Genomic DNA, 26266 nt, shown 5'->3' with positions numbered 1-26266 from the left:
GAGAGATTGCTGCATACTTGTATTATGATTTTAGTGTATTTAATATGACCTTATTGTATTTACAACCAGATGTAAGCAAAGAAGTGGAAAGTTTTGTCAAACTTCTGTGGTGCTCATCCATATTATTTCATCCATATCGTGGGTGACATGATATGGATGAGCATTAGCGCAAAGTGACTCTTTTTGGTCAAAACAACTGATTGTTGTGGGGAAACTAAAAGTGCTCTGTTGTAAAGTGCCTGTATTTCGTCACAGTAGCAAATGACCACGAAAAACAGCAAAATTATTATTCATAACCCTAAAATTCCTTCATATGGACGCAATTTCTGGTCTGGTTCTGACCAGCATTGTTGCTCTGATGTGTGCAGGCATGGGTCTCCACTTTCCTCCCACAACATAATAACCATGGAAGCTTGTTTGTAATATATTGCTTTAAGTCATTTCTCCTGACTTTGTCCTCTTCACTGAATAAAAAACTATATAAATATATATTTTTTTTAAAAAACTGTATTTCAAGCCACCCTTTATTATTGCTACTTTGGTCTTTGGTGGACATTACATTATGTATTGATTTGGTGTCTGAAATGTAACACCACTACTAATGGACGACTGCCTTTTTCTTTTCCCTCATACTGAAATTAATATAACTATCATGAGCAACAACTATGAACACCACTCAAACAGAAAAGTTGCAAAAAATCCTGATTATATGTCCTTTGAAATATTGTCTCAGATTTTCTGAAAGTCAAAAGAATGGCTCCTCCAAACATTAAGTGGATGATAACAATATGCATGTGTAAGCCAGGGGGGCAAACTAACAATGCGTGTGTGTGTGTGTGTGTGTGTGTGTGTGTGTACTGTCTGTACACAAGCGTGCGTGCGGACGTGTTTGTGTGCCCTTTTCAAAGTGTGACCACCTGTCCTTTGTTAAGAAATAAATAAATAAACACTGGCCCCACCAGCTGTCCCTGGCAGTCCGTCCCTGCAGAGGTCAAGGGCTCCCACCGCTGGCCTTGTTGAGGTGGTGGACACTTACAACTTTCCTCTCAACTTCTCTCAAGTACCTCTAAACACAAACACACACACACACACATATACGCACACACACTGGAACACACAATAAGAACCAGGCTTTGAGCCTTGGAGAGGAATGTTTTATTACTCCGTCGAGTTACACTGCACATATCCCAGCTCGTCACCCTGCAGCTAAGCCCCATCACATGGCCCCTGCTTTCCATGTGAATGTGTTGGTTCATAAGAAATGCACACAGGCAGGAAGTTTAAGCCCCCGGATCCATGAGGGCAGATGTGAGATGTTTGATGCCGGTGAGCGCTCCGAGGCCCGCTGCCACTGTGGCTGCTTACAGTAGCATTGAGAAGGGCCCTTATTTACAGTGCCATAAGCTGGCTGAGGCCGTTGGGGTGGCTGTGTATGATCTTGGGAGGACATTGTTTTCTTTATGTTGGAGCTGGCTGGCTAGCGCCGCCGTGTCGTCTGTTTGTGCATAAAGTGCGTGCTGGGGAGCTGCGCCAGACAATAGCCCGGCTGAGCTACTACCCACGCACCCAATAGAGCAGTGGGATGAGGCCGTGGTTTTTTGGGGGGCCGTGGGGACGGGCAGTTCTGGGCGAGCTGGATGCGGCCCTTGTCTATGTGGCGTTCCCAGAGTGTGGGTGAGCTGGGATTTGGGGGAGGGTGGTGGGAACCCGAGCACATCCCGATTGGGATCACGTAGCAAAGCAGCTGGATTTCTTTCATGGTGCAGCAGGGAAATAATTAAAAGTCCTTTGTATTGAAAATGTTCAGTGAATTGGCATGAATCTCCTTAATTAGACACACATTTGGCATGAGTGTGTTTACACACAAATAATGTGTGTAATCAAGTCGCGTTTTGGTAAAAACTAAATACCAATCAAGTGGGTTTGTTATGGAGGTTTTATCTCTTCTTCGGTATATTGGAAACAGGTCAGAAACAATAGGAGCTCGTCTTGAAACTGCTCTGTCCTTGAGGTCAGTTTACGCTTTCAGACAGATTGGGCCTGTAAGACCTGAAGTACTGTCACACTGTTGTCTCTGTACACACTGCAGCACTCCATACACACAGGAACCACTAGTGTGTCAGACAAGGACTTCTCATTGGCATATGATGACACCCACCTGTCTTCGCACCCATAGTGAAAATGTGTAAAAAGCCTTCAAATAAATTCATCTTTTACTGCAGTAGCATAATCTTGAATTACTATATTTTTTTAAGCCAGTGGAGTACATTTATTCAGTGGACAGAAAGTTCAGTGTCAAGATTTTCTTTTTTTTATGAAACCTTCACCGGGATAGAAATATGACAGCAGGAAAGGCATATCTGTTTTAGAAAAAAAAAATTGTTTCTCCTTCCTGGAGAACTGCAGCCAAGTGTTGAGTTTTTAAGAGATACTAGAAAGAAAACTCTTCTCTCCTACCACCACAAACATAATCTCCTTTGGGAATTTACCTGGAATTGTTTTCTAGAGGAGACTAAGAGATTTTTAGCAAAAAAACGGTTCAGGTGTGAAAACAAATTAGGAATATGCGAAAAAGCTCCTCATTCTCTTGTTTAAATATGGAGGATATGTGAAGCTGTGGGCCCGTTTCTCTTTAAAAATCTATGTGATCTTTGTCAAATAAACTGCTTTATGAATCATTAAATTGGTAAAGCATTTTAAAGTAATATCAGGTGCACTGCCAGAAAACTAAAAATGAGTCGTCTTTAGGTCTTTCAATTGAATATTTATCTACAAGTCTCCAGACTAATATAACAACTAAGAAACAAGCTAAAAAGATCATAAGAGAGGACTCTGGATTGTGTTAAGAGAAACAAAAATTCCCTATCTGCGTAAGCTCTGACACACATATTTCTTGTGAAATGTTATGGTAGAAAATCTGCTTTGTTGTTGTTTTTTTGTTCAAAGTTAGCTGATAATTAGCTGGTGTGAAACTGCTTAAAAAGGGAACCAGAGGGTGGGGAAACAAAAAGATTGCCACACAAACAGATAAAGTTGTTCCATTTAATTCTATGTAGAATCTCAATAAAAGACCTAAATCAAGATTGTCACATTTTCACAGCACACACACACACACACACAGTCACACTCCAAAAACAAAAGCCCAAACAGAGAAAAATGCACAATTAAAGATCAAAGTAAAATTGTCTCAGTATCTAAGCAATGCCAATTCTGCACAGAGATTGTCCTCTAAATCTCTACACCGTTAACACTGAAGCAACTGCTCGCTAGAAAATATACTTTCATTTAAAAAATTATATTAGATTCTAATGGCACTTCTAAAAAGTCTATTGAAAATGTATGTGTTCGACATGTAGAAGTGATTTTTTTTTTTCCACATATGAGCCAAATTAAAACCAAGAACAAAATGTCGTACAGGAAGCATATGAAATAATAAATATATTTCATGATTATTCACAGTTGTAACCTGCAGAGGACACAATTCCAGTGATTTGCTTTTGATTTGAAAGAGCATACAGCATGAGGGGCAAACGTACCCCTGTTTCAAGAAGAAGAAGAAAAAAAATCTGCGTTTCACATTCAACAGTGACATAAAAATAAAAATACAAATGAAACAGATTAATTTCCAGTAGTATTGGCTTAAAAAAAAAAACAACACAAAGGTGTTTGACTTCAATTTAACACAACCACAGCTAATTTATTCACAAAATTTCAACCCCCTTGGTTTAATCTCTCACAATACATCACTAATGAATGCTTTTTAGTTTTGCCCAAACATTTTATCTATAATAAAAAAAAAATAAAAAAAAAACTTAAACATCTTAATATCAGCAAGGCATTGCTTCTGTGAGGCAAAAACAAAAGATAGAAATGAAAAAGTTTTCTCCAGATGCAGCACCGATTTGTGTCTACAAGGCACATTTGGTGATCATCCTGGAGGTATAAATAAAAACAGCAAACAAAATCAAGATTTTTTTTTTCTCATTTTTTACGTGTTAGTTAATCTACCGCTGTACATTAGAGGATCAGAAAGGTTCCTTTAATAAAAAAAAGAAAGAAAATCTACATTCCTTTGTGCTCCATTTCAAATGAACTTTACCAGCACTTATCAGAAGTGATGTGTGTGAAAAGGAGTGTTTTTATTTCATTCAAGCATCACTGCTGGGTTTGAGTCAGGGAGGGGAAAAAAACAACAACAGACTCTTGCAATTCCAAGTAAAACTCTCCTCCTTACTCATTTTAAGAAAAAAAAATATCAATAGCCGTTTCTGAATTCATTTGATTTTCTCTAAAGACCAAGAAAAAAAAATTAATCGGGGAACAATGGACATTTTTCTACCACATACTTTGAAGCCTTCAAACAATGCACCTGTTTACTGTCTGCCTTTGCTAAATACATTTCTCACATTCCACCGGTTCCATTCAACCCAGAAAAAGTGCAAAAAGAGGCTTGAAGTGCCTTTTCTCCCCATAGCTTCGGAGAGCAGAGAGATACACAATGATCCCTTGAGAACTACCTGGAATTGGAAGAGAGGTGAAGGAGGCGGGTGTAGGGGGGACAATGTCTGTATTGTCTGGTTTCTATTGGTAGCCAGTAGCGTATCGGCGCGGCTGTGCTTGTGAACAACTGTTTCACCTGTCAGAGCAGAAGTCGGAGCACTACTAAATGATTTGTAGCTAGAAGGTGGAGCTCAATAGATCCCCTGGACGTGGAGAAGGAAGCAAACTTTGAAAAAAATGCGTCAACTCACACTTTCTGATATGGGGGGGGGGAAACAAACCCATTTGATAAATATAATATATATTTACATTAAATACACAAATAGTAAGAAATAGCAGCCTAGACAATAGTGTTGAAATTATATGCATGCTAAAAAGAAGTGCTTCTCTGTGTTCCATGTGAGACATATGGATAAAACTCTGGAGAGATTTTCCAAAACATTATATATTAAAATACGATTACAGTAAGTTGATTTGCACAGAGAGAAAAAAAAAAGAAAAAAAAAACAAACCGACAGACCCAACACCAGTTAATGTGTACCAACATCGCTAGGCAAAAACAACAAAAAAACAAACACCTAAAAGTAAACCCTGAACCAAGTCCAACTAATAAATAAATTCTGATCAAGTCTTTTCAGGACAGATTAGATGAATATTTTGAACTTTTAGTGCTACTCCCAAGTTAAGAATCCAGAACAGCACCTATGCATAAACAAACAGAACCATTTCCTGCCCATAAAGAGACAAAGGCTTCATCAGTAGTAACTTAGACATATACAGAGGTGCAAAACAAGGAGAAAATTCAGTCGAAGCAGCTAAATGGTAAATGTTTGATGCTTTCTAAATTTGATTCCGCACCATCAGTGTACCTTTTGTATCATACCAAAAATAAATAACAAGGTCTTTTACCAGCCAAATAACTGACCCAATTGAGTCAATTAAACAAACCAGATTAATTTTAGAACATATTGCCTTTTTTCAGTGACTGAAAAAAGTAACTGAAAAAAGCATGATCATGCTTTTGGATCATGATCCAAAAGCATGATCCAAAATGCTTTTGGATCATTTTTTAAAAAGACACTTGTTATTACTCGGCATTTGAAGATAATCCACGTTTTTTTAAAGGCTTCAACAGTTTAAAAAATAAAAGCGTAGCAACATGTGCTAATTTAGGAAGGACACTAGATTAAACATTAGGAATTTCATTAGGCAACAGAGTTACAGACGTTAGTTTAATACCTTTCTAGAGATGCACTGATCAATATGTCAGAGCTGAAAATCAGGCAATTTCCCTTAATCAGATCTGATCAGATTGGATAGTTGCATACTGTAGAATATCAGTTTCCCCCTTATTTATTAAATGGATATAAACTAAGAACATTTTTGGTCTGTCCTGTTTTTGCATACAGAAACAAGACAGACTAACTGATTTGTGATTATTTTTGTGCAGATGATTTAACTCGCAGCATTAATTAAAAAAAGAGAATTTCTTCCATAAAATATGTTTGATGGATAGATTATATTCAGTCTCTGATGATGACAATATAAATTACTACAGATGCACCGATCCAGTTGGGCCAGAGCCAGATATCAGAAATGATATCTGGCCCTGATCTGCTCAAATTTGTAATAAACATGTCAAACATTGAAAAAAAAATTTTTTTTTTTTTTTTTTTTTGCAATTCATAACATGCATTAAAACTAAAAAAAAAAACATTACAGGCAGTTTGTGGTCTATGATGTCCTAGTATGAGAAAAACAGGGTAGACGAACCATTTTCGGCTAGGTTATGCAGATAATCTTGCTGTTGTCTGCTGCCTACAAATAGAGAAACTTCTCTAACTAAATATTTTTGTTGGATGGATTATATTTAGTGTCTAAAGATTATTTAAATCGCTAGCGACAAACCAATCAATCGCTAGTTTAAAGAGGCCAGTCTCCCCAGTCTTTTCTGACTGGTGGTCAGCAGGTAAAATAATGAGCTTTTATTTTTTCCTGCTTAATAAATGCAACTAAAAGTGTTCTAAGTTTGTAAATGCATTAACAGCATTTGCTTTGGTGCACTTTGTTCAGTTTAACTCAGAGAAAAATACAGATGGTTAGGACTACATGCTTTGATAAAAAAAAAAAGTGGATATTTGGGATATTCGTATAATACTCGATGTTTTTGTTAGACTACTTGTACTTCAGGGTATTATCGTCCAGAATGTTAAAAAAAATAGCTGTCAAGAATCGGTATCGGCAGACCTTGTGGGAAAACTGAAATTAGTATTGATCAAGAGACTCGTGATCGGTGCATCTCTGCTACTTTTCATCTCTGTTCCATCTATAAAGTAGCAAATATAAGGCCAATCCACCAACATGTGCTCAAAACTAAAGGAGCTGGAAATGTAATCCATCAAAAAGGCAAAAGAATACATATGATGGCCTGTTTGCTTCTTTTCAGACAACATAAAAACTTCATTTCCAAAACTAAACAGTAAAAACTCAAACTTCCAGTAGTTAAACTTCATTCATTTGTGTTTCTGCTTCATGATAGCATAAGGGCTACAAAAAGCCCCAAAATAAATAATAAAATAATGTAGGCGCTCAAAAAGGAAATCATATATTGCTACTCACGGACGGTTCTCATCTCCCATGTGCACAAACAAAACTCATTCTCTTTCTCTCTTGACGATTGTGTGTAAGCATTGCGCATTGCCAAAAGGATTTGAACCTTTCAGCAAATAAACTCAACAGATTGACAATAAACAAGACAGAAAATATCAAGTGCATCATCTGATTTGTTGAACTCTTTCTGACACAGATCCAGTAATCTCAGCAGCCTCTGACACAGTCCAGCACAAGAAACAGCTCCAGTTTGAAAGTTGCTACATCTTTATAAACTTAAGATATGTCTTTAAAAAACTGCCAACTTGTGTATAAGAACAGCAAAAATGGTTCAGTAGTAGTAGTCAGTGTATGAAAGGACATTCTGTCTGATATGGCACTGGTGAGAGGTGTTTTATCCAATGGCAAGAGTTTTGACAAGGCCACAGTGAAACTTCCTGATGTGGCGGTAAAGGTCCCCGGACTGGGTGAAGCGCCGTTCACACCACTTACAGGCGTGAGGCTTCTCGCGCGTGTGGACCACCGCGTGCCGGCTCAGGTTGTGGGAGTACTGGAAGCTCTTGCCACACTGGCCGCAGGTGAAAGGCTTCTCGCCAGAGTGGGTGCGCTCGTGGCGTTTCAGGGTGTACATGCACGAGAAGGTCTTGTTGCACTGCATGCACGTGGGGACGGAACCGTCCGGGGACAGCTTGGAGCGGGCGCCGTCCTTCTCGCGGAAGTGCGAACTGAGGTGCAGCTGCAGCACGTGGGGGCTGAGGAAGACTTTGCTGCAGAGGGGACACACGCACACCTGTTGCCCCGGAGGTAGAAGCACCCCGCTGGAGGTGGAGATGTCGGAGGAGGCCAGGTCGTCCTCTTCCTCTTCCTCACTGTTCCCCAGTAGCCCGCCCCTCCTGTCCGGCTCGCCGCCTGGGGCGCCCTCCCGCCTCCCGCATGCCTCCCCCTCCTCGTCCATCAGGTCTTCCTCCTTTGAGAGCAGGGCGGCTGTAGCACCGTTGTTGCCTGGGAAGAGGGCAGCGAACCCTGTCACCACTGAGCTCCTGGCACTATTCCCAAAGCGCTGGCTCTCAGGGCTCATCGGCTCACTGTCCTCCTGCTCTGACAGCAAGTCGTGTTCGTCTTTAACAAGTGGCTCAGTGCCCTGCTGCTGGCTGTCGAGGGCCAGCTGTCCCGAGACGTAGGAGGGGTGTAAGAGATCTCTGCTAGACAGAGGCTTGAAAGACAAATCCAGCGCACAGTCCATGTCATCTGAAGCGCAGGACCTCTGGGACAGCAATACGGTGGAGCTACTGACATCAGCTTTTGTTTTTCCAGCTGTTTGGACGCAGGTCTCGGCCTCCGCTGACATATAATTGACACCTACAAGGTCCGGGGACCTGCCGGAGTGACCGTTCGCCTTCTGCCTGCTCTGCATGGACCTATCACAATCAGTGACAGCCAGCCTGACTTCACTGTTGTCTGTGTCAAAGTCTTCTGCCGGGGGGGCCCTTTGGAGCCCCTGAATGTGTCGCTGAATGAGTTGCTTACAGTGCAGCTCACCATCTGAGGAGTTCTCCCTGTCCACGCAGCCGAGTCCCAGGCCCTCCCCTAACTTCTCATCCAGGGAGGAAAGTTCCTTATCTTTAAGTTTGCCTTTGCAGACTTTCACTATATCATACATGTGGAGGTAGCTGGCTGCGGCCAGAACATCCTCCACGGGCAGCGCGCTAAACTCCAGCTTCCCCTCATACATAAATTCAAGGAGGAGACTGAAAGCCGGAGCCGTCACAATGTCACTGTTGAGATACACAACGTCCCTTTTGTACAGCTGGTCCCTGTAGAAGAGGTGGAAGTACATGCTGCAGGAGGCCAGCACAGCTCTGTGCGCTTTGAACCGAGCCTCCCCGACGAGAACAGTGCAGTCACAGAGGAAGCCTTGGTGACGCTGCTGACTCAGGCATTGCAGCAACTGGCGGCTATGGTCTGGGAACTCCATTCTTCCTTCATAACCTGATGGAAAAACAGGAAAAACAGGATAGTGGATAAACCAAGCGAGGAGCACATAGAGGGCACAGCGCAGAGCTTTAGAGGTAAACATGTAGTGACCTAAAGCACAAAGAATATGAGCAGCGATATGAGCTAAACAGTGCAAAAACAGAGATATTAAATGACTTTATAATACAACAAAAGGCACACATTCAATGGTAGATTCTGATGTGGATGATATGGCTCACCACTCAGGGCGTCATTAAACTGGTGATGGTACAAGAGCTTGAATTTTTATTTTTTTTTATTTTGTGAAGTTACGGCAATCTTTAATCAAGACAGATGTAATAACTGCAATATAAAGATGTGTCAAACCTGGACATAGATATTCTACATTTATAATGTTCTTTGAAATTTAGTTTGATTAATGTTCCTAAACATTAAAAAATATATTCATTTGTTTGTCAATTGGAGAAAAAAATTAATAAATAAAAAAGGCACTTGCCCAGGGCATCATTAAAGCATGAATGGCCACCGCTCACACCTTAAGATCTGAACAGAGTTGGACAAAGATGCAAAAGATTCTGGAGCAGTATTTGATCAGGTGCCCCAATTCCAACTCACTACATGTAATAAACAAATACATAAAACTAATGAGACATGAATAAGATGCAAGTGAAAGTGTTGTAGTAACTGGGGTTTTGCTCTAGATGTGTACGGCATGGATTTATGCAGCACTAACCCAAACCCTATTATGCCCGGGCAACATAGAAAAACACATTGTCCTGGTGTTGAAAATGCCGTACTATTAAGGTGACATTGTTTCGTGTAGAAATAACTGTGGCTATTTAAAAGAAATGAAATGGTAAAACAACTCAGATTATGTAAAATATAAAGTTGTTGCTTTTTTTTTTTTTTTTTTTTTTTTTTTTTGCGTATACCTAAACGGTCTTTTGAGGAATCTGTGCTCACTGTGTAGGTCACACACCCTACATTTGATCTGTTCTTGTTTTTTTAATTTTCATAATTGTTATGACGCCCTCTGACACAGCTACATCCTGGGCAAAGGGCCATACTGTCTATATCCAATCCTACAAATGCATATAAATCTAAAAATCTATTTACTTTTCTAAGATTTTAAATTGTCATTATAGAGCAGAAATTTGAAATTTTGAGGCATATTTTGTGTGCTCTCAGGGGGCCCGCAAACAGCTGCTTGGTCCGCTCCTAACTTGGACCGGTTTTGAATTTAAAATTCAATATCATTAACTTTGTCCAACTTGAAAGTTAATTATATATATATATAAAGTTTTGCGCTCACCCTCCCTTGATTCACGAATTGAACGGACCCCCCTCCAAATGATTCCCAAGTGAGTATCCCTGCGCTTCCACACTCACCGGGGCTTTTCCGAATGTGGAAAAAGCTGTTTACGGGACAACCAAGTGGGAATGCGAGTGGAAGAGCTCGTCCGGGAGGCTGAGGTGAAAAAATAAGAGCGGTGCAGAGTGAGTAAACTGCTGCTCTGCCTGCTAATTACACTGCAAGCTGTGGAGTCAGCTGCTCTGACATCACCGCAATGGAAACGCTACCTCCAGCTGTGCTCCTCTTTATGCCATATGTTAACGCTGGGCAACGCAGTAAAAAAAAAAAAAAAAAAAAGCCTAACAACTTAGATAAAAAATATATATGAATGTATTTAAAGGTGCTGCTACATTACTGTATTTTAAACTTTTTAATATCGCAAAACAGCGTTTTAATGAACACTCAAACACGCTCTGAACTGGAAGCACTTGTTTAAAGAGAATAAGAAGTATTTATAGAAAAACACCCCGACACTAAGGTTTTATGATGCAAAATTCTTATTTATGCGCCACTTTGTTTTACAAAGAAGAAAAAGGAGGAGAAAACCGAGCTCCGTGTCCGTACTGGGAGCCTTTTAAACAGCGGAGGAACTCACAAGCAGAAAGCCAACTGCGCTGAACGAAGCGGAGAGGGGGACACTCTTTTTTTTTTTTTTAACTTTCGCTTTCTCCGTTTTAAAAGGCACGAAAACAACACCCACTCTTACTTACATGTACTACCGCTCCTATCGTCGTCTTTTTCCTCCCCTTCTACAAGCTCCGGGGTGCTCTCATGATGTACGGCCAGATGTTCGCTTCTTCTTGCCGTTTCTTGAGGCTTCCAGTCCCGACCCTGGGAAGGCAGGCAGGCTGCGCTCACAGCGCTGCTGTGTGTGTGTCAAAGCAGGTTGATAATGGCACAAGTCTCGCGATAGCACTCCGCCACAATAAGTTCTGTACTACTCCGCGAATTCACACAGCGGCAGCAAGTAGCAGAGTACTACACTGGAAGAGGGGAGGGGGCAGAGTACATTTGCTGTCTGCTTAAAACACCTGTCCCACGAACAGGGCTGGCTTTCAGCGTCATAAATCTCTTCAGTGTGTGGCGAACCTAGAACAACTGCAGATAAATGTTTAATACTAACATATCCTACAAAGTTATGTGTTGCCAAAGTAGCCATGACTCTTGAGATTTTTCAAATGTTTCACTCTTATTTTGCTTTCAGCCCCTTTTACTCTGATATTTTTGGGGCTTTGACACCCCCAAAAGTGTTGTACAAGGCTGCCTTGTTGGACCCTTCTCCTGAATTAATAATTTACCAGATGTGTGCACTAGCTTTCATGTGTACATATACAGTAAATAGATGTTTTAGATATGCAATGAAATGTTCATAAGTCATCCTCAAAGTCTGAATCATGTTCAGGATACAAAAATTATATTAAATAAAATTGCTAACATTTTAAACAAAGTCATTTTTAACATTTGGGGCTACAGGGATGTATCTTCATTCATTTTTTCAAATCTATGCTAAAACAAATCAGTTCAAATATGGTACATTTTCAGGTTCCACAAATTATTATTCTTCTACATTGTCTCTCAGTTGATAAATATAAATAAAACTCTAAAATTGATTGAGGCTTCAGTTTTGTATTTGCTCAGGGAATTCCATGTAGCTCTTTCATTTTCTCAGAAATATCCAGTATCTTCAAAACCCAGAGTTTAAATTTGATTAGTTTAGCAAGCTTCTCAAAAATGTTGCATGTGGTTTTACATCTGCTTTTGGATGAAAGAAGTTATTTTCTGCCTCAGAGAAGTGATCTCTGTGGTATCTGAACCGATTAAAGAAGCATAAATACCTTATTGTATCATAGCAGGTCAGTGGCCTTTTGTGAACTTCTGGAGGTTGAATCCACTGATGCAGTTTTGTGTCAAAAATAAAAAATAAAAAATCCCTGGCTCCAAACCAAAATAGTGCTTTTGTTTCTTCAGACAAGACCAGGTTCTGAACCAGATTTATGCTACAAAAGACCGCTTTTATTAAATCCTTTGAAAAGCAATGAGTAAAACACCATCCTGAGTTTCCTCTGTAATCATTAAGGCAATAGGCGGTGACAATGTGAAGAAACAGGGGCTCGAAGTTGCAGCTGCTCATCTCGTGGCCCCTCTGTCTCCCTTCCTCCCCCCTCTGGCCCTTCTTGTGCTCCCCCAACTGCTTCAGTCACCTTTGCCCCGTGTTCCAGCTGTCGTGCACTTTGAAAGGGCCATTTGCAGCTCCTCGCAGCCTCCTGACACAGAAGGGAGTGAGCAATGTGAAAGGAGAAGGCAGCCACTGGTTGGAAGGGGCCACCAGATAGACTCTTATCCCCTTACTACTTTATTCCATTTTTAGTCTGGCTGTTACCAGTAGACTATAAGAACAAGACTAAACTTAACAAAAGATGTAAAACTAACAGAATCCTGATGAATTAAAAGTGAGGGTGTGCAAAAACACAATTTATCATTCAGCACCAAAGCACAGAGACACAGTCACATCCTTCCAGGGGCAGTGATGTGGATAAGAATAGGAGCCTTGGCCCCGTGTTTCTCATACCCTGGCAAACGTAGGCACCCAGCAGAGGAGGGGTGTGTGTGTGTTCACAGGGCAAGACAAAGCAGTGGTTGTGCCTGGGGACCGTGGCCTCAGCGGAGAGAGGCTCGGCACGGTGAAGGTTCTCACACACTGGGAAAAAAAAAAAAAAAAAGACGACAGGGAGAGACAGAGAGAACGAGAGTGGGGGGAGCAGGGGACAGCAAGAACACTTCCTGGAGGTTCATTCTTCCTCCCCGCAATCATCAATGGCATTCTCCCCCTGACCCACTCCTCTCCCAGACAAACAAAAGACCCCACATTCCAGTGTAGCCTGACCGGCCAACCAGCCAGCCAGCCACATCTTTCTCCCCGCTGCACCAATGTCTCATGGTGGCAGTGGGTTGAACTGTGGGTGTCAGTCTGAGAAGGTTTGTGCTTCAGAAAAAAAACCCCCAAAAAATCGTCTCGCTTGACACCACTTTTTTAAATATACTTTTAGAAAATCAATATATTTCACAGAACCTGAGTACAGCTGTACCAGATGTTCACTGCAGATTTTCTGCACATGATCTCTACATGCAGTGCCTTATATTCCCACCTCTCGAACCACAAACTTGGGCACATTTTTAACAAATAGAAACCTAAAAAACAGTGGTGTGCATTTATTTTTAAGGTCCATTTTATTAATAAAGAAAGTCAGTGCAATTGAATGCCTTCAGATGTCAACTAATTTGCAAAGATAACTTACCTCTGTGTAATATGACCTCAGTCTAAATACAGCTGATATGTGAAGGTCTCAGAGGTTTGATAGAGACTATCAGTGAAGAGATAGATTCAGGAAGACCAAGCAACAACTCAGACACATCAGGGATAAAGCTGGAGAAAAAAGTAAAGAAGAGTTAGGTTAAAAAAAGATATCATGACCTTATAATATTTCCAAATGTTTTTTTGCTTGTTTTTTTTTTTTTTTAAACAAGATTTGAAATATTTCACTATAAGTGTAATGAATCTGGTCACTTTTTGAAATGACTCTCAAACATAATGAACTTTTTCATAACATTCTCATTTTCTTAAGCTGTGACTGCAATCGAGTATTTTTAAGTACTAGGAGATGGGAGCTCCATCAAAAAGCAAAAAATGTATGGGATTCCCTCTGTGAGCTCTGTTTGTATTATGACAGGAACAGCCAGGCAAAGCTGACTCATGGTAACAGGGAGGAACACATCACAGAGTAAGTGACAAAATAAGAGGAAATGACAGTAGAATAGACTCGGAGATAGAGGGCACGCAGACAATAAATGTTTCATCACAGAAGGAAGTCTAGTGGCAGTCGCTGGAATCCTGTCATCCACCAGTTACTTACTGCACTGTTGTGTTTTATTGTAGCTCTACTACAACATTATTTAAACTTAACTATGTATCTTTAGAAGGCAGAGGAAGAAATAGGGATCGAATACCACACCCAAGAAGTCAATGTATAAGGATGTTTTAAATGTACGCAGTCTGAATCTGGTTAGCAGCACTTCAGGTTTTCACATAGTGAAATGTGCGGGAACTTAGAAGGCCAACTGATGCTGTTTTGAAAGTAAGCTGCATTTCTGGAGAATATCATCTGTTACCAACATGTGTGAGCTCTGGGCTGCAGGCACTTCTGTTTAGCACCTAGAGTCTTTTAAAAAGCATTGTTCTATAAATCCAATAAATACACACCTTTACTTTCACATTTGTTTTACTCTCTAAATGATAGTTCTTGTAGTAAAGTTTATTAGGAATAAAATGTTCCATTTTGAATTGTTTCTCTTTTCAGTCCTTCCAAAAACAATTTCGAAGCAAAGTAGTTAGTAGTTTAAAGCTCAGTCACAATGCTTTGTAAGACAACCAACCGACTAGAACCACAAAATTCAGTGTTTGAGTGAGATTTTATTTTTTAGTAGTCAGAAAAAAAAGACCATCACAAGTTATCACATAATTCTAAAGAAGAAAAAAAAAATTTCATGAAAATTATATTTTGAGTAAAACAGTAATTTGTGGAATAATTTTTAATTATTCCAAATCATTTGTAAAATGTCTCTGTACATCTAAAGAATGATATCTTTGTCCATCTTCCTTGCAGACAGACTGGACTGAGAGCTTCTGTGAACATCGGTTACACATCAAGTTTTTCCACTTATTCTCAAATAACAGGTCTGAATGCTGATTGGGCCATTCTAGAATATAAACATATTTTGATGTAGTCTATTTTATTGTAGCCCTGACTGTATGGCTACCCTGCTAAAAGGTGAACCTTCACCCCAGTGTTGAGTCTTTTGCAACAGGTCCCCCCCCCACCCCTGTACTTCGCTCCATCATTAGCTTCATTGTAGCTGCTGAAGTAAAGGATCCCTCAGCATGATGCTGCCACTACTATGTTTCACTGTGTTCCGTTTGACATATAGTGTTAATTTTTCTAAACCATTCCAATGTATCTCTGACAGCATGCTTTTACACTGCTAAAAGGCAAAGGTTGCAGCATTAATTGTCCCCTATTCAACATTTTTCATAAGTTTATTTATGGACTCACCTGTCAGAAAAAGAAATGTCTTCCATATTTGCTATATCCTTAAATGGCTTATGACAAACTTAAACACTATTTTAATGGCTTTCCCTCAACAGTGGTTTAACTCTTGCCCCTTTCCATGAAATTTAGAGTGCACAACTAATAGAAACACAAACACAAGTTACCAGCCCAGAAGCAGGTTTTCTTAATTGAGTCTTCAGATTTTATTCTGTAGTTTCATGAGACATCAAATCACAGTATGCTCACCCAGATGAACAATTTGAAATTGTGGACAGTTGCTGAATAATCTCACCATTACATGTAATGGTGAGATTACATGTAATGTAATCTCAGTGCTGTTTGTCAGAAGTTTGCAAACACTCACAGTCAGCATCAATGTCACATTAATCTGAACCTTTTATTGATGCTTTAAAACATTTTTTTCTATGGAGGAAGGATTAGATAACATAACTTGAGTCATTTTCAAAAATAAAAACTGGGTGCTTCTGTTTGAATTTATTGTGTATTTCCTTTAATTTTGCATGTTTGTGTACAGGATATTTATATTACATTCTGCTATCCTACTTCTAGAACTGAATCAGTTAAATAAATTAACCTTTTAAAAATATATTGCTGTTTTGAGATGCACCTGTATTACTGGGAACTACCTAGCAGCTTACATAGAACAGAGGGTTCATCGAGGCCAGTACACATGTTTTTTTCAATGACACTCCTCCAGTGAGCACGACTGATATAAGGTGGGCGATAGGACCCGGGAGACGGCGGGCTGCCACAGAGGCACAGCAGACAGCGCGTTTGGGAGGTGTAGTGGAAGAAAGGCAAAGAGAAACGGAGTAAATGAGAGCACTTCTGTCCACATTGTTGAAGGACTTACCAACTTAAAACACCGCCGAAGCACCAAAGTATAATGAGACGGGCACACTGTTGAGCTGCTGTCCAGGTAAATGTCCGCCTTTTCCTTCGCATGGTTGTTTACAAGAGGCCGAGGGCTAAAACAGGGTAGGTCCCCATTGTACTTAACATGAGATGCGGTTATTCTCACCCAAGCTGCCCCGCTAGGCCCCTTTCTATCGCTAAAAGCAAACCTGGAGTTAGCCACTTTTGTGGCTTCTCTTTACCGATGGAGCTACTCCACAAGAAAAGTCGGCTTATGAATACAACTTTAAGAATTATTATGCAGCATTTAGGCCACTTTTCGAGATGTAAACCACTCAGTTTATGACAATGACCTCAGCGAGCACGCCAGAGTATCTGCTTGTGCTTGAAACTGTCCACCTCTGCTGGAAAAGTTGTTTTTGCTGGAGCTTTATGGCCCCGGGAGGCGAATGAAAACAAATGAGCTCAACAAGAGGAGGGCAGCTCATTCATTGTTTAATAAAAACGACCTCTGTATTTGTTTATCTACTCGATTGCCAAACGTTTAATCTTTGTTGTTTTAAATTATCACAGTAACAGAGATAACAGTAGCCCACCTTTGTTGTGACTCTCAAAATGGGGCCTTTTAACTCCCTTGGTCCACAATTTAGAACTTCAGGGAGGTCTTAAGGGAGAAAAGTGGCCACAACAGTGTTATTTTGTAGTTTTCCACTCTAGTAATCAGTGCAATGAGATAATGCATGTTTTTCATGTCTTCACTGTCATTATCAACACCACCTACAGCAATGACAGTTGTTCGTATCTGCTCTAAATCACTGAGTTTATTTGTGCGAGCATGTTGAAAAGCATGTTGATGGAAGTTTAAAGTTACTATGCAGAGATTTCTATTTTTAAAACCAGCAAGTTTATGCTAACAATAAAAACAGAGATGTGCTATAAAGCATTGACTTCCACTTTTTTTTTTTTTAAGTGCAGTAGGGAGAAGATAAAACACAAACTCTGCTTTTTGTGTTTTTGGGATGACATCACAATGGGTACAAGAATGGAGAAGGTTGACCAATTCTTACTCCATTTCATACCTGTAAACAAGCCATTTATTCATGTAGACTGTGCATCACTTTGCTTTTACTGAAAACTTTCCACCACACTCAATATTTCAAGCTATATCTCTCATGGCTAACTCTAAATAACCTAGTGGTAAATATTGAGTCATATAACTTGAATTTCATTCGAATTAAAGATAATCTACAAAGTCTAGAGGTTTTTTGGTTTTTTTTTAAAGCCAATTCCTGCAAAGGATGAGGCCATTTGAATCCTTTCCATGTTTGTGAAACATTGCCGTTTTCAGAAATATAACACACAGTTCCTGTCAGTCCAAAACCTTGCATCTAAAATAAAAGTGTAACTTGAAGTTCACCATGAGTAAATTATAGAAGCTTGCTTTAAGTAGATGCTTGTGAAAGTGGGTATGAAACTTGAAGGGTACGACTTGGTCAGGACTAAAAGTCCCAAGGTAGAAGACATCATTTCGAAACCACATTAAGTTGAGTACAAAATTAGCAGAACTGCAAAGGTGGTGAAAATGGTGATGTGAATGAAATGCTCAACACCCATAGTGAGTAATATATCGACAATGTAGCAAATAAGTTACTTTTTACAAATTGTAATATTAATTCTCACGCTTTCTAGTAGTATTTGAGAAGGGATTCAGCTTTATGATAGTTTGACTCCCCACAGCCGTGATGGGAAAGCAGACTCGTATGCATTCATCCATTTATTTAATTTTTTTTAAAGATATTTGTTTTCTTTGGATTTTTGCTACTTGCCAAACGAGTTAAAGCTATTCTCCAGGTGTTATCACTTTGAGTGGGTATGGGTTTTTCCAGTAACGAGGTACTTCCTGCAGTCTGAAATCTTGACTACTTTAGCTCACCTGAAGAACTACTTTCTGAAGGTCAAGCAATGGGATTTTATTTCCTTTTTCTTACTTCCTCCTTCTGTTGTTGACTGGAAGAATGGCAATGGTTTGGGCTGTACTCCAGGTGCATGCATGCTGCAATCAAGTGTTTGGAGCCTGTTTGGTGGTAAATTTTAGTGATTAGTAGCTTATTGTGTTTTATTGCTGCTTGATTACGGTATCAATTAAATGTCATTTGATAATCTGTCCCTTGTAGTCTGTTGTGACTCATTTCACTCACCACTTTAATTTGTTTTATAGCTCAACATTCCTGAGATCCATGTAGTGTTATGAATGCCTCCATTTTTGACTGAAACAGCTGCTCCATTTTTGCAGCAGTTGTTCAGAATACAATTAAACAAAATTTAAATAAAAGAAAGTTATTTTTAAAAAGATGCATATAAAGGGAAAATAAGAAAATGCATGTGGATATGCACAAAAGAAGTGTGATTAGTTGCCAAATTTCGTTTGTGATTTCAATGGAGAGTTGTTGTCTTCTAGAGTAGAGTTATTCTTGATTAAATGAGGTATAACAAAAAAAAATACAAATATAAAAAAATCTGACTATGGCTTGTTGTTGCATAGATTGATTTCTTTTTTTTTGCAGCAGCAGCAGTTTGACAAGTGTTTTTAAAATACAAGTTCGTACATCTGATTTAGGTTTAAGGTTGGATTTGTCTTAAACGTTTTCTACTCTGTAATCTCCGCGTGTCTCCGTTTCCCAGAGTTGTAGAACAACACTGTCCCCAGGCATGCTGTACCCTTCATGCCTTCAAGTGTCAGAATGTTTGTACCGGTCATGAGACTACGTCGCACCGTTTGTGTGTACGCAACGGGGGCCTGGCATGTGACCCGGCGAAGACGCAACAAGCTGGCGTAATGAAGGAGCTGGTGACTTGCTTGGCTCGCTCAATGTTCTGTTTTTTTTAAAAATACCAGTCACCTCCCACCCAATACCCCCTCGCAGTTATGTTGACGTAAATGGTTACATGCGGAATCTGAGGAGTGTTGTTTGAGATCTTGATGCTTTGAACAGACAAAATCGGGATGCAGACCTGCTTGGGACATGTGAGGTTTGATTAACTCTGCTTGTGTTCTCTTTGCCATTTGATTTGAGCGTATTGCTTCTTTGACATGGACATCAGTTTGTCTGAACTGCTTAAAAGTAAATGCATTAACGTGAGTCATCAAGGTTTCAAGTCATTGCAACACATCTACTTTTCTTTCATGGTTGCTCGGCCACAGTTGCTGCAATATTCTTATTATCAATGGTCTATTTTCAGGGAACCTGAAAGAGGAACTTGGGACTGTATAGTAGGTCACACTAATACTGGTTCCACTGTGGCATTTGAACGCAAACAAGTGCTGCCTCAGGGGCTAGTTTCACTAGCAGGTGAGATTATTTGATCTTCTCGATTCCCTGCGATCACTTTGGATAATTGTTCAACCTTCTGTAGCGGCAAATCTGCCGCTGACTCATCTTGTTTGCCTAGAAAACGGAGGAGAAACGGTTTCTATTGATCTGCGATGACGGAAGTGGTGTGGTGATGTCGGCCTGATTTTCTGCTTCCTGCCTGAAATGCATGGGACCGTCCTGTCTGGCTCACTGACAGGCTCGGTGTGTGGCATCTTCTGCAGCATGACACTGATTTGCATTGAATGGGGTGTCTCTTCCACCCCCTCTCTTTCCCCACCTCCAGCCTCTTTCTACCCTCCTGAAGCTGGAGCCAGAAAGATGAATGATTGAAAACCGCCCCTGACATGAGGACATCCAGGCAGGCAGGCGGTGGCCCAGAGGCCTGTGGACCATGTGACCCGCTGTCGGGGTACTGGGTTCATTTAGTGGCTGCTGGCTGCAGCACTGGCAGCAGCCCAGCTTTTTCCATACAGGCTGCAGTAGCAACAGGTCTCTGCTATTAAAACAGCAGCGCTCTGTTGTGGCTCCAGAGCCAGTCCTTGTGCATGTGTTGCTTCTTAAACTGTGATTCTGTGTGCGATCAAGTTTGTTTATGCGACGTTATCCCAGTGTGTGTATAATGTGTTCATGCCTGTGTCACAGTGTGCAGTCATGAAGCTGAAGGGATCAGACGGTTTGAACAAACTCCAGTTTTGAGTTGCACTCGGTGTCTGTGTTCCTTACTTCTGAGCAAAAAAAATAACTCTGCTTATGATGGTTTAATCTCAAATCTGCTCACTTGTAGAAGTGAGAAGAGCATCACAGCAAAAACTTGTTGATCACACACTCGGTGACAGATGTAGTTAGGCCCCAGGCTGTACTGATATGACTTGTTGTCTGTCAATAGACACATTCACTTCCTGTTGTTTGGCCTCGCCAGTAAACTGAATGAGGCCAGTGAAACGCAGCTCTTTCTCTCTCTCTGCTTTGATGGCCTTTCTCTGATGCAGCTGCAGAAAAATTGATTTTAATCAATGGTCAGGAATTGCCTGGTGTTCTGTGTGACATTTGTGTACGCAAGCATGCCAATTGATCATTGTTTTCCTTCTGCCCTTAATTCAAAGCAGCCTTTATATTCTATGAAGTTGGCTCGAATGGATCAAAGTGTCAAGTGTTTTTGTAGTGGTGGCCTGCAGGGTTTTAGTGTGAGCTGTTGATGGATGACTGATAAGTGTTTTGGATTTGAGTCAGTCTATCAGATGACCCTGTATGCCTTTTAACCATGCGTACTGTGCCTTGCAAATGTATCCACATCCCTTGAAGATTGAGATTTGAATCAAAATATGCAAAAGCTCAAGAGTATTTCATCTTATTGAGTGAAACAAATTGGCAAGTAAGTGTGAAGCTGAAGCAAAAAGATGAATGGTTTTGTAAATAACACTGAAAAGTGCGGTGTACATATGTATTCAATTTACACATCACTCAATTTACTAATTAGTACATCAGTAAATTTACTAATTAATTGAGTGATGTGTAAATTAATGTCAGTAGAAATATAACTGTCTGTGAAGGCTTCAGAAGTTTGTTTTAAGAACGTTGGCAAACAGCATCATGGAGAAACTTAACAGATCAAAACATGTCGAGCAATCTTACTTAGTAGCCATTTTTGTCTAATCTTCTTTGTGATGCATTATGAGTCAAAATAACTTCAAAAATGTTATGAGTATGACATGACTTTAAATGGTAGCGACTGCTGCACATCTGGACTTTCACTTTTATTAAAAATATTTTTAATTGCTTAATAAGAAATCATGATCATATACTGTAAAGGAATGTATTTTTTATTTTTATTTTTTCTTCTGATGCATTGCAAACTCCTAAATCAGTTAAACATTAAACGATATATATTTTGGTAACCATCAATTAACTGTTCCAAATATTAGAGAAAAAAAATTGTTCAAATGGAATTGAACTATTTTTAGTTTTTATGAGTATGCTCTTAAAATCTTCCAAGATATTGAAAAGATTGATCAGAGTTGATGGGAAGGATGAATGGAGCTATAAACACAGGGAGATCCTGGGGAAAAACCTGTTAGAGGCTGGAAAGAGACTCGAGACTGGGACTGAAATTCGCCTTGCAGCACAACAGCAACATCAAACACACAACCAGAGCTTCTCTGGAGTCGTCTGGATCAGACCATACTTGTATGCGAAAACTCAAACATGAAATCTTTCACGAGACTGGAAAATAGATGTTCACCGGTGCTCTCCATTCCTTCCGACTGAGCCTGAGCTATTTGACAAAGAACCGTGCAGACGAAATTTCAGTTTCTAGATGCGGCAAGTTTGTCAAGCTTAGAGACAACAAATGGCTTTTGCTGTAAATTCAGTGAAAGATGAGTAGGATCTGCCTAATTTTACAAAAGTGCACCACAGTTTCAGGAGTTCTTTTTTTTTTTTAAGAGTAACCTTTATGTTTGGTTTTATTTTTCCACTTTCCTATTTATGGACTTTGTGGTAAATAATAAGACTATTATAATAAGTCTATTTCTATTACACAAAATCTGTGTAATAGATTTTGAGTGTCTATTACACTAAATCTCAATAAAGTAGATTTAAGTTGACAATATTTGAAAAAGTTCTATGCTTTACGGATGCTTTTGCAAAGCACCATGAAGTGTCATATTTCTGGATTTTGGAATAAACAATGTGTCTGCACTCAAGAAGACATTTTGCAAATGTGATGGTTTTTTTTGTTTGTTTTTTTTTTTGCATTTTGCACATCTAATCAAGAACAGAAGTTGTTCTCTAAACATGTAATAAATTGTTCTTCATTGATTAGATTTTTGTGATTGGTAAATATTTTGAAGTTGACATTATAAATAAACTTCAGCATGTTGTATTGGTGAGTAGCAAAGCTAGTACAAAAACAGCTGGTTGTCGCAGATCTTTACCTTTTCTGTGATTTTCTTAAATCTGCCAATGTTTCCGTATTTCCCATGTTCACAATGTCATTAAGACAGAACCTTCCAGACTTGATGAACCATGGAAATGCGTAGACATTTAAAACAATTTCCTTTTAATTTGCTTCTTGCATCGCTTTGCTTCTTCTTACTTCAGTTTTTAATACTTATTCATACTAAGATTACCTTTGATTTATCTTCCTTCAGTAACAACTTGCATACTGAGCAGTGTTGTTACCACAACTTGGTAGTACTTTTGTGTGGTGCATTTAATGACTAGATACAGGTCCAATTTTTGAGTATTGAACCAGGTTTTTCGGGCAACTAGCCAAATTTGTGGTTTTTTCTCGATTATTTTAGGTTATGAGATCTCAAGCTGATCAAAAAAGTCCAGGTTCTTTAAAAAATAGTTGCAGTAGCCCTTAAGTGTCGAATCACAAACTCCAGATTGGATAACGACTACAAACTAATCTTATTTACCTCTAATGCCTCTAATGTGTTAGACTTGACTGAAATTGTATTTGCCTCACATCTTTTCTGCAATACGCCTTTTTAAAATCTTGCATAAACATCACTGCAAACATTATTAATAATGTTGTTGCAGAAATTTTGACTAACACACTAACCCAACTGACTGAAACTTTAGGTTATAAACACTTGAGGTGTCTGAGCGGTTACCCGCGCTCCTCCACAGCTTGTTGAGCAGCCAGGCTTTTTAGTTTTGCTTTCAAGCGCCACCACTTTGGCACCATAGATCTGATGTCTGTGAATAGAGAGAAATGATTCACATAGAAATATTGACTCCACTTCAGTGAGCCCAGATGCGTTTTCACCTTTAACCACACAAGGCTGGCATATGGCTGTGCAATGCTTGCGTTTTAGATGCTCATGCACTGCAGCAGTGCTTTGCATTGTGTGCATTTAACTTGCTTGTTGACAACTGAGACAGTCTCATCCATCTGGGTCTCTACAGGAACTTATTTTAATTCTCAGTTTCAAACCTTTGAAAAATTAAAGTATGCATCCAGATTTCCGATGTAGGTCTGAAATATGGTAAGCCAAGTCGTTACTTTTTTTATTATTATTATTGCTTTTTTCATCTTTTTGAGAAGATCACGGGTGGCTCAAAGGAATTCGGGTGCCATTTCATTTTGAACTAAATATGCTACAATATGCCTTTAGGTTTATCGAGGATACAAACCAGAGCACTCTAAGGCCAGTTTGAAAGTAAGAAAAGGTAATTTACTATAATTATTTTTTAAATTCAAGTAGTTCTTAAATGAGGTACTGGAATGTGCAGAAACTATGGTCCAAATGGATTCCTGCTGTCCACTGTACAAGTAATTAAACTTAAGACAATTAAATTTAGTTAGCAGTTTTTGTTAGTCATTCCGTTTACTAAATTATACAGCTGACAAACTACTTCTGTTTATTTGACTATATCGCAAATATTGCACTGCCCAAATACACATAATGCATGTTAGCAAGTCGCAACCACTTGAGTTTAGCAAAGCATTTATTTACTGGCTGTTGTTGACTTTTCAAATTTTCTTTTAAGTCTTCCACCTCACTGGAAACCCCCTCAACCATGAATGTGTCTGTACTGCTTTGATCATATCGAAAGGATTTTAATCACAACAAGTAAAAAATTTTTGTTGCACGTTTTCTTTTTTGAAACGATATGAAGTTACCTTTGGGTTAAAATTGCATCCCTGGATTAATATTTGAGGAAAGTTGTTATTGCAGCAGCTGGAAAATGTGAATGTGTTGCAATCCTAAAAGCTGAAGGATAAATTTTGATACAAAAGCAAAACAAGCCTGACAACCTATTAAAGTGTGTAGTTTGTGTGAGAATGATTTGACGTCATCCCATTTTTTTTTTTTTTTTTTTTTTCTTCCCCCTTCTTCTTCAGAGCAGCTCTGGTCATGCGTGGAGGGAAAAACTCCTGGTCTATCAGGAATGGTTGTGCAGGTTGTGAACAGTGTGGAATTTTCCAATATGGCAGACTTCATGAATGCCAAAACACACGGCCTCGCACCGTCATTTGAACCTTGAAATGTTGCAGGTTCCTCTTATTAAAACGACACCACTGTTGCTGCAGCATGTCCTCCTTTGGCTGGGCCATAAAGCACGAGGATCCTCTCCGTTGCACTGCTTCCAATCTGCTTTGTTGACCTGAGGGTTAAAATTTAGACAGATGGAAAAAGATCTTTCACCTCAACTTGGGGCTAATTTTTACTTTTCCTCGAATAATAGGTTACCACCATTGAGAAGGCGGCCTTAAACCCCAGGACCCCATCTGCAGGCTCCTGCATTGGGCTGAGTGAAGGAAACAAAGTTGTGTCTCTCCTGGTGGGAAACCTGGATCCTCCATCTTGTCCACCAACATGACCAATGTGGTGATCGTCAAGGAGGGATGGCTGCATAAAAGAGGTAAAAACACTGATCATGTGTTTTGGCTGACTATAAATATGCTGCTTGAAGGCAGTACTTGATAGGATTTTAAGGGCTGGGCAATTTGGCAAATAATTATATCACAATTTTTCTTTTCTACTTAAATCACAGTTTTTAATTCATCGTAATTTCCTTGGGTCCAAGTACATTTTTGAAGAGTTTTATGAGTTTGGACAATTTTATCAGCTTGTGTCATATAGAATTATTATTTTTTTATTACATTGCCATACTAAAAACTTACATTCTGTACATTTTGTCTCAAACTGATTTGCCAAAGTCAAAGGGATACATATCTTAATTTAAAAGGTAAACAATTATCACATCTCTGCAGGGTACAGGGTGATCTTGCTACATTGCAGTGATTTAATGTTCACAAAATTTTAAGTAGCATTTTTGTTTTATTTGCTCACTCTCACCAACACATACAGAATGTCTTGTGCATTACGTTATATCTGGAACAAATAACTTTCTGCAGTCCAACACGTTGTCCACCCAACAATCAGACTATTCGGATTTTTACAAGCAAAGAGGATACTGAAAAGCTGTTACATCAGTTTCAAAATATGCTATTTAAACGTTAGCATGCTTTATTTAATGCTTAAGGTCCTTATTGTGAAATTTTGCTATCTCAACACTATTAAACACTTTTCTCTGACCCCAAAATGTCCAGTCTTCTTGCCACGCACCATAATTATCTACTTTGAAGTACTAGTGGGGGAAGGTGATTCAATAGTGTTGTTCTTTGTACATATTTGCATGTATTGTAGGGGTGAATTGTTTTTAACAAGCAAAAAGTTGTTGATTTTTCCCATTGGAAGAAGATTCTACTTGATCAGTAAAAATCTCTGTTTAAGAAAAAGGTTTTCTTAAACAGTGCAATTTATTGTTTAATACAAACAACTTGTGTTAAACAATTGTGCTAGCAGTCCATATATTGGATACAGTCATTCTAAGGGCCACAAATGGCCTCTGGGTCGCACTCTGGACACCCCATATAAAGATGGTGTCAAGCCTAAACTTTACCTGGCCTTGCTTCTACCTTTTGTCTATAAGGCAGCTGGAAGAGACGAATAATG

At 39.4% G+C, this 26266-nt stretch overlaps 2 protein-coding genes across 3 annotated transcripts in view; one reads left to right on the top strand and one right to left on the bottom strand.

Annotated features, from left to right (window-relative positions):
- Window positions 1–6280: 6280 nt before the first annotated feature.
- Window positions 6281–11314, bottom strand: zbtb42 (zinc finger and BTB domain containing 42). The gene is made up of 2 exons (XM_007549207.2): window positions 11149–11314; window positions 6281–9099 (listed from the first exon to the last, which is right to left on the bottom strand). The coding sequence occupies exon 2, from the start codon at window positions 9083–9085 to the stop codon at window positions 7505–7507; it is 1581 nt and encodes a 526-aa protein (XP_007549269.1). The 5' UTR covers window positions 9086–9099; window positions 11149–11314; the 3' UTR covers window positions 6281–7504.
- A 4949-nt stretch (window positions 11315–16263) lies between these two features.
- akt1 (v-akt murine thymoma viral oncogene homolog 1) overlaps window positions 16264–26266 on the top strand; it is a 44600-nt gene continuing 34597 nt past the window's right edge. Inside the window, exons 1-3 of one of the 2 annotated variants that reach the window (XM_016670136.1) lie at window positions 16264–16483; window positions 19660–19769; window positions 24993–25169. In XM_016670136.1, coding sequence (XP_016525622.1) covers window positions 25124–25169 — 46 coding nt within the window. In that variant the 5' untranslated portion in view covers window positions 16264–16483; window positions 19660–19769; window positions 24993–25123. The remainder of the gene's footprint in view (window positions 16484–19659; window positions 19770–24992; window positions 25170–26266) is intronic. The other variant, XM_007549206.2, reaches the window with a different exon arrangement.

The sequence above is a fragment of the Poecilia formosa genome, unplaced genomic scaffold, assembly GCF_000485575.1.
Source record: "Poecilia formosa unplaced genomic scaffold, Poecilia_formosa-5.1.2 Scaffold30, whole genome shotgun sequence".
In the NCBI taxonomy this organism is placed as follows: domain Eukaryota; kingdom Metazoa; phylum Chordata; class Actinopteri; order Cyprinodontiformes; family Poeciliidae; genus Poecilia; species Poecilia formosa.
Note: the sequence above shows the minus strand (reverse complement) of the source record. Positions and strands in the feature narration are given on the sequence as shown.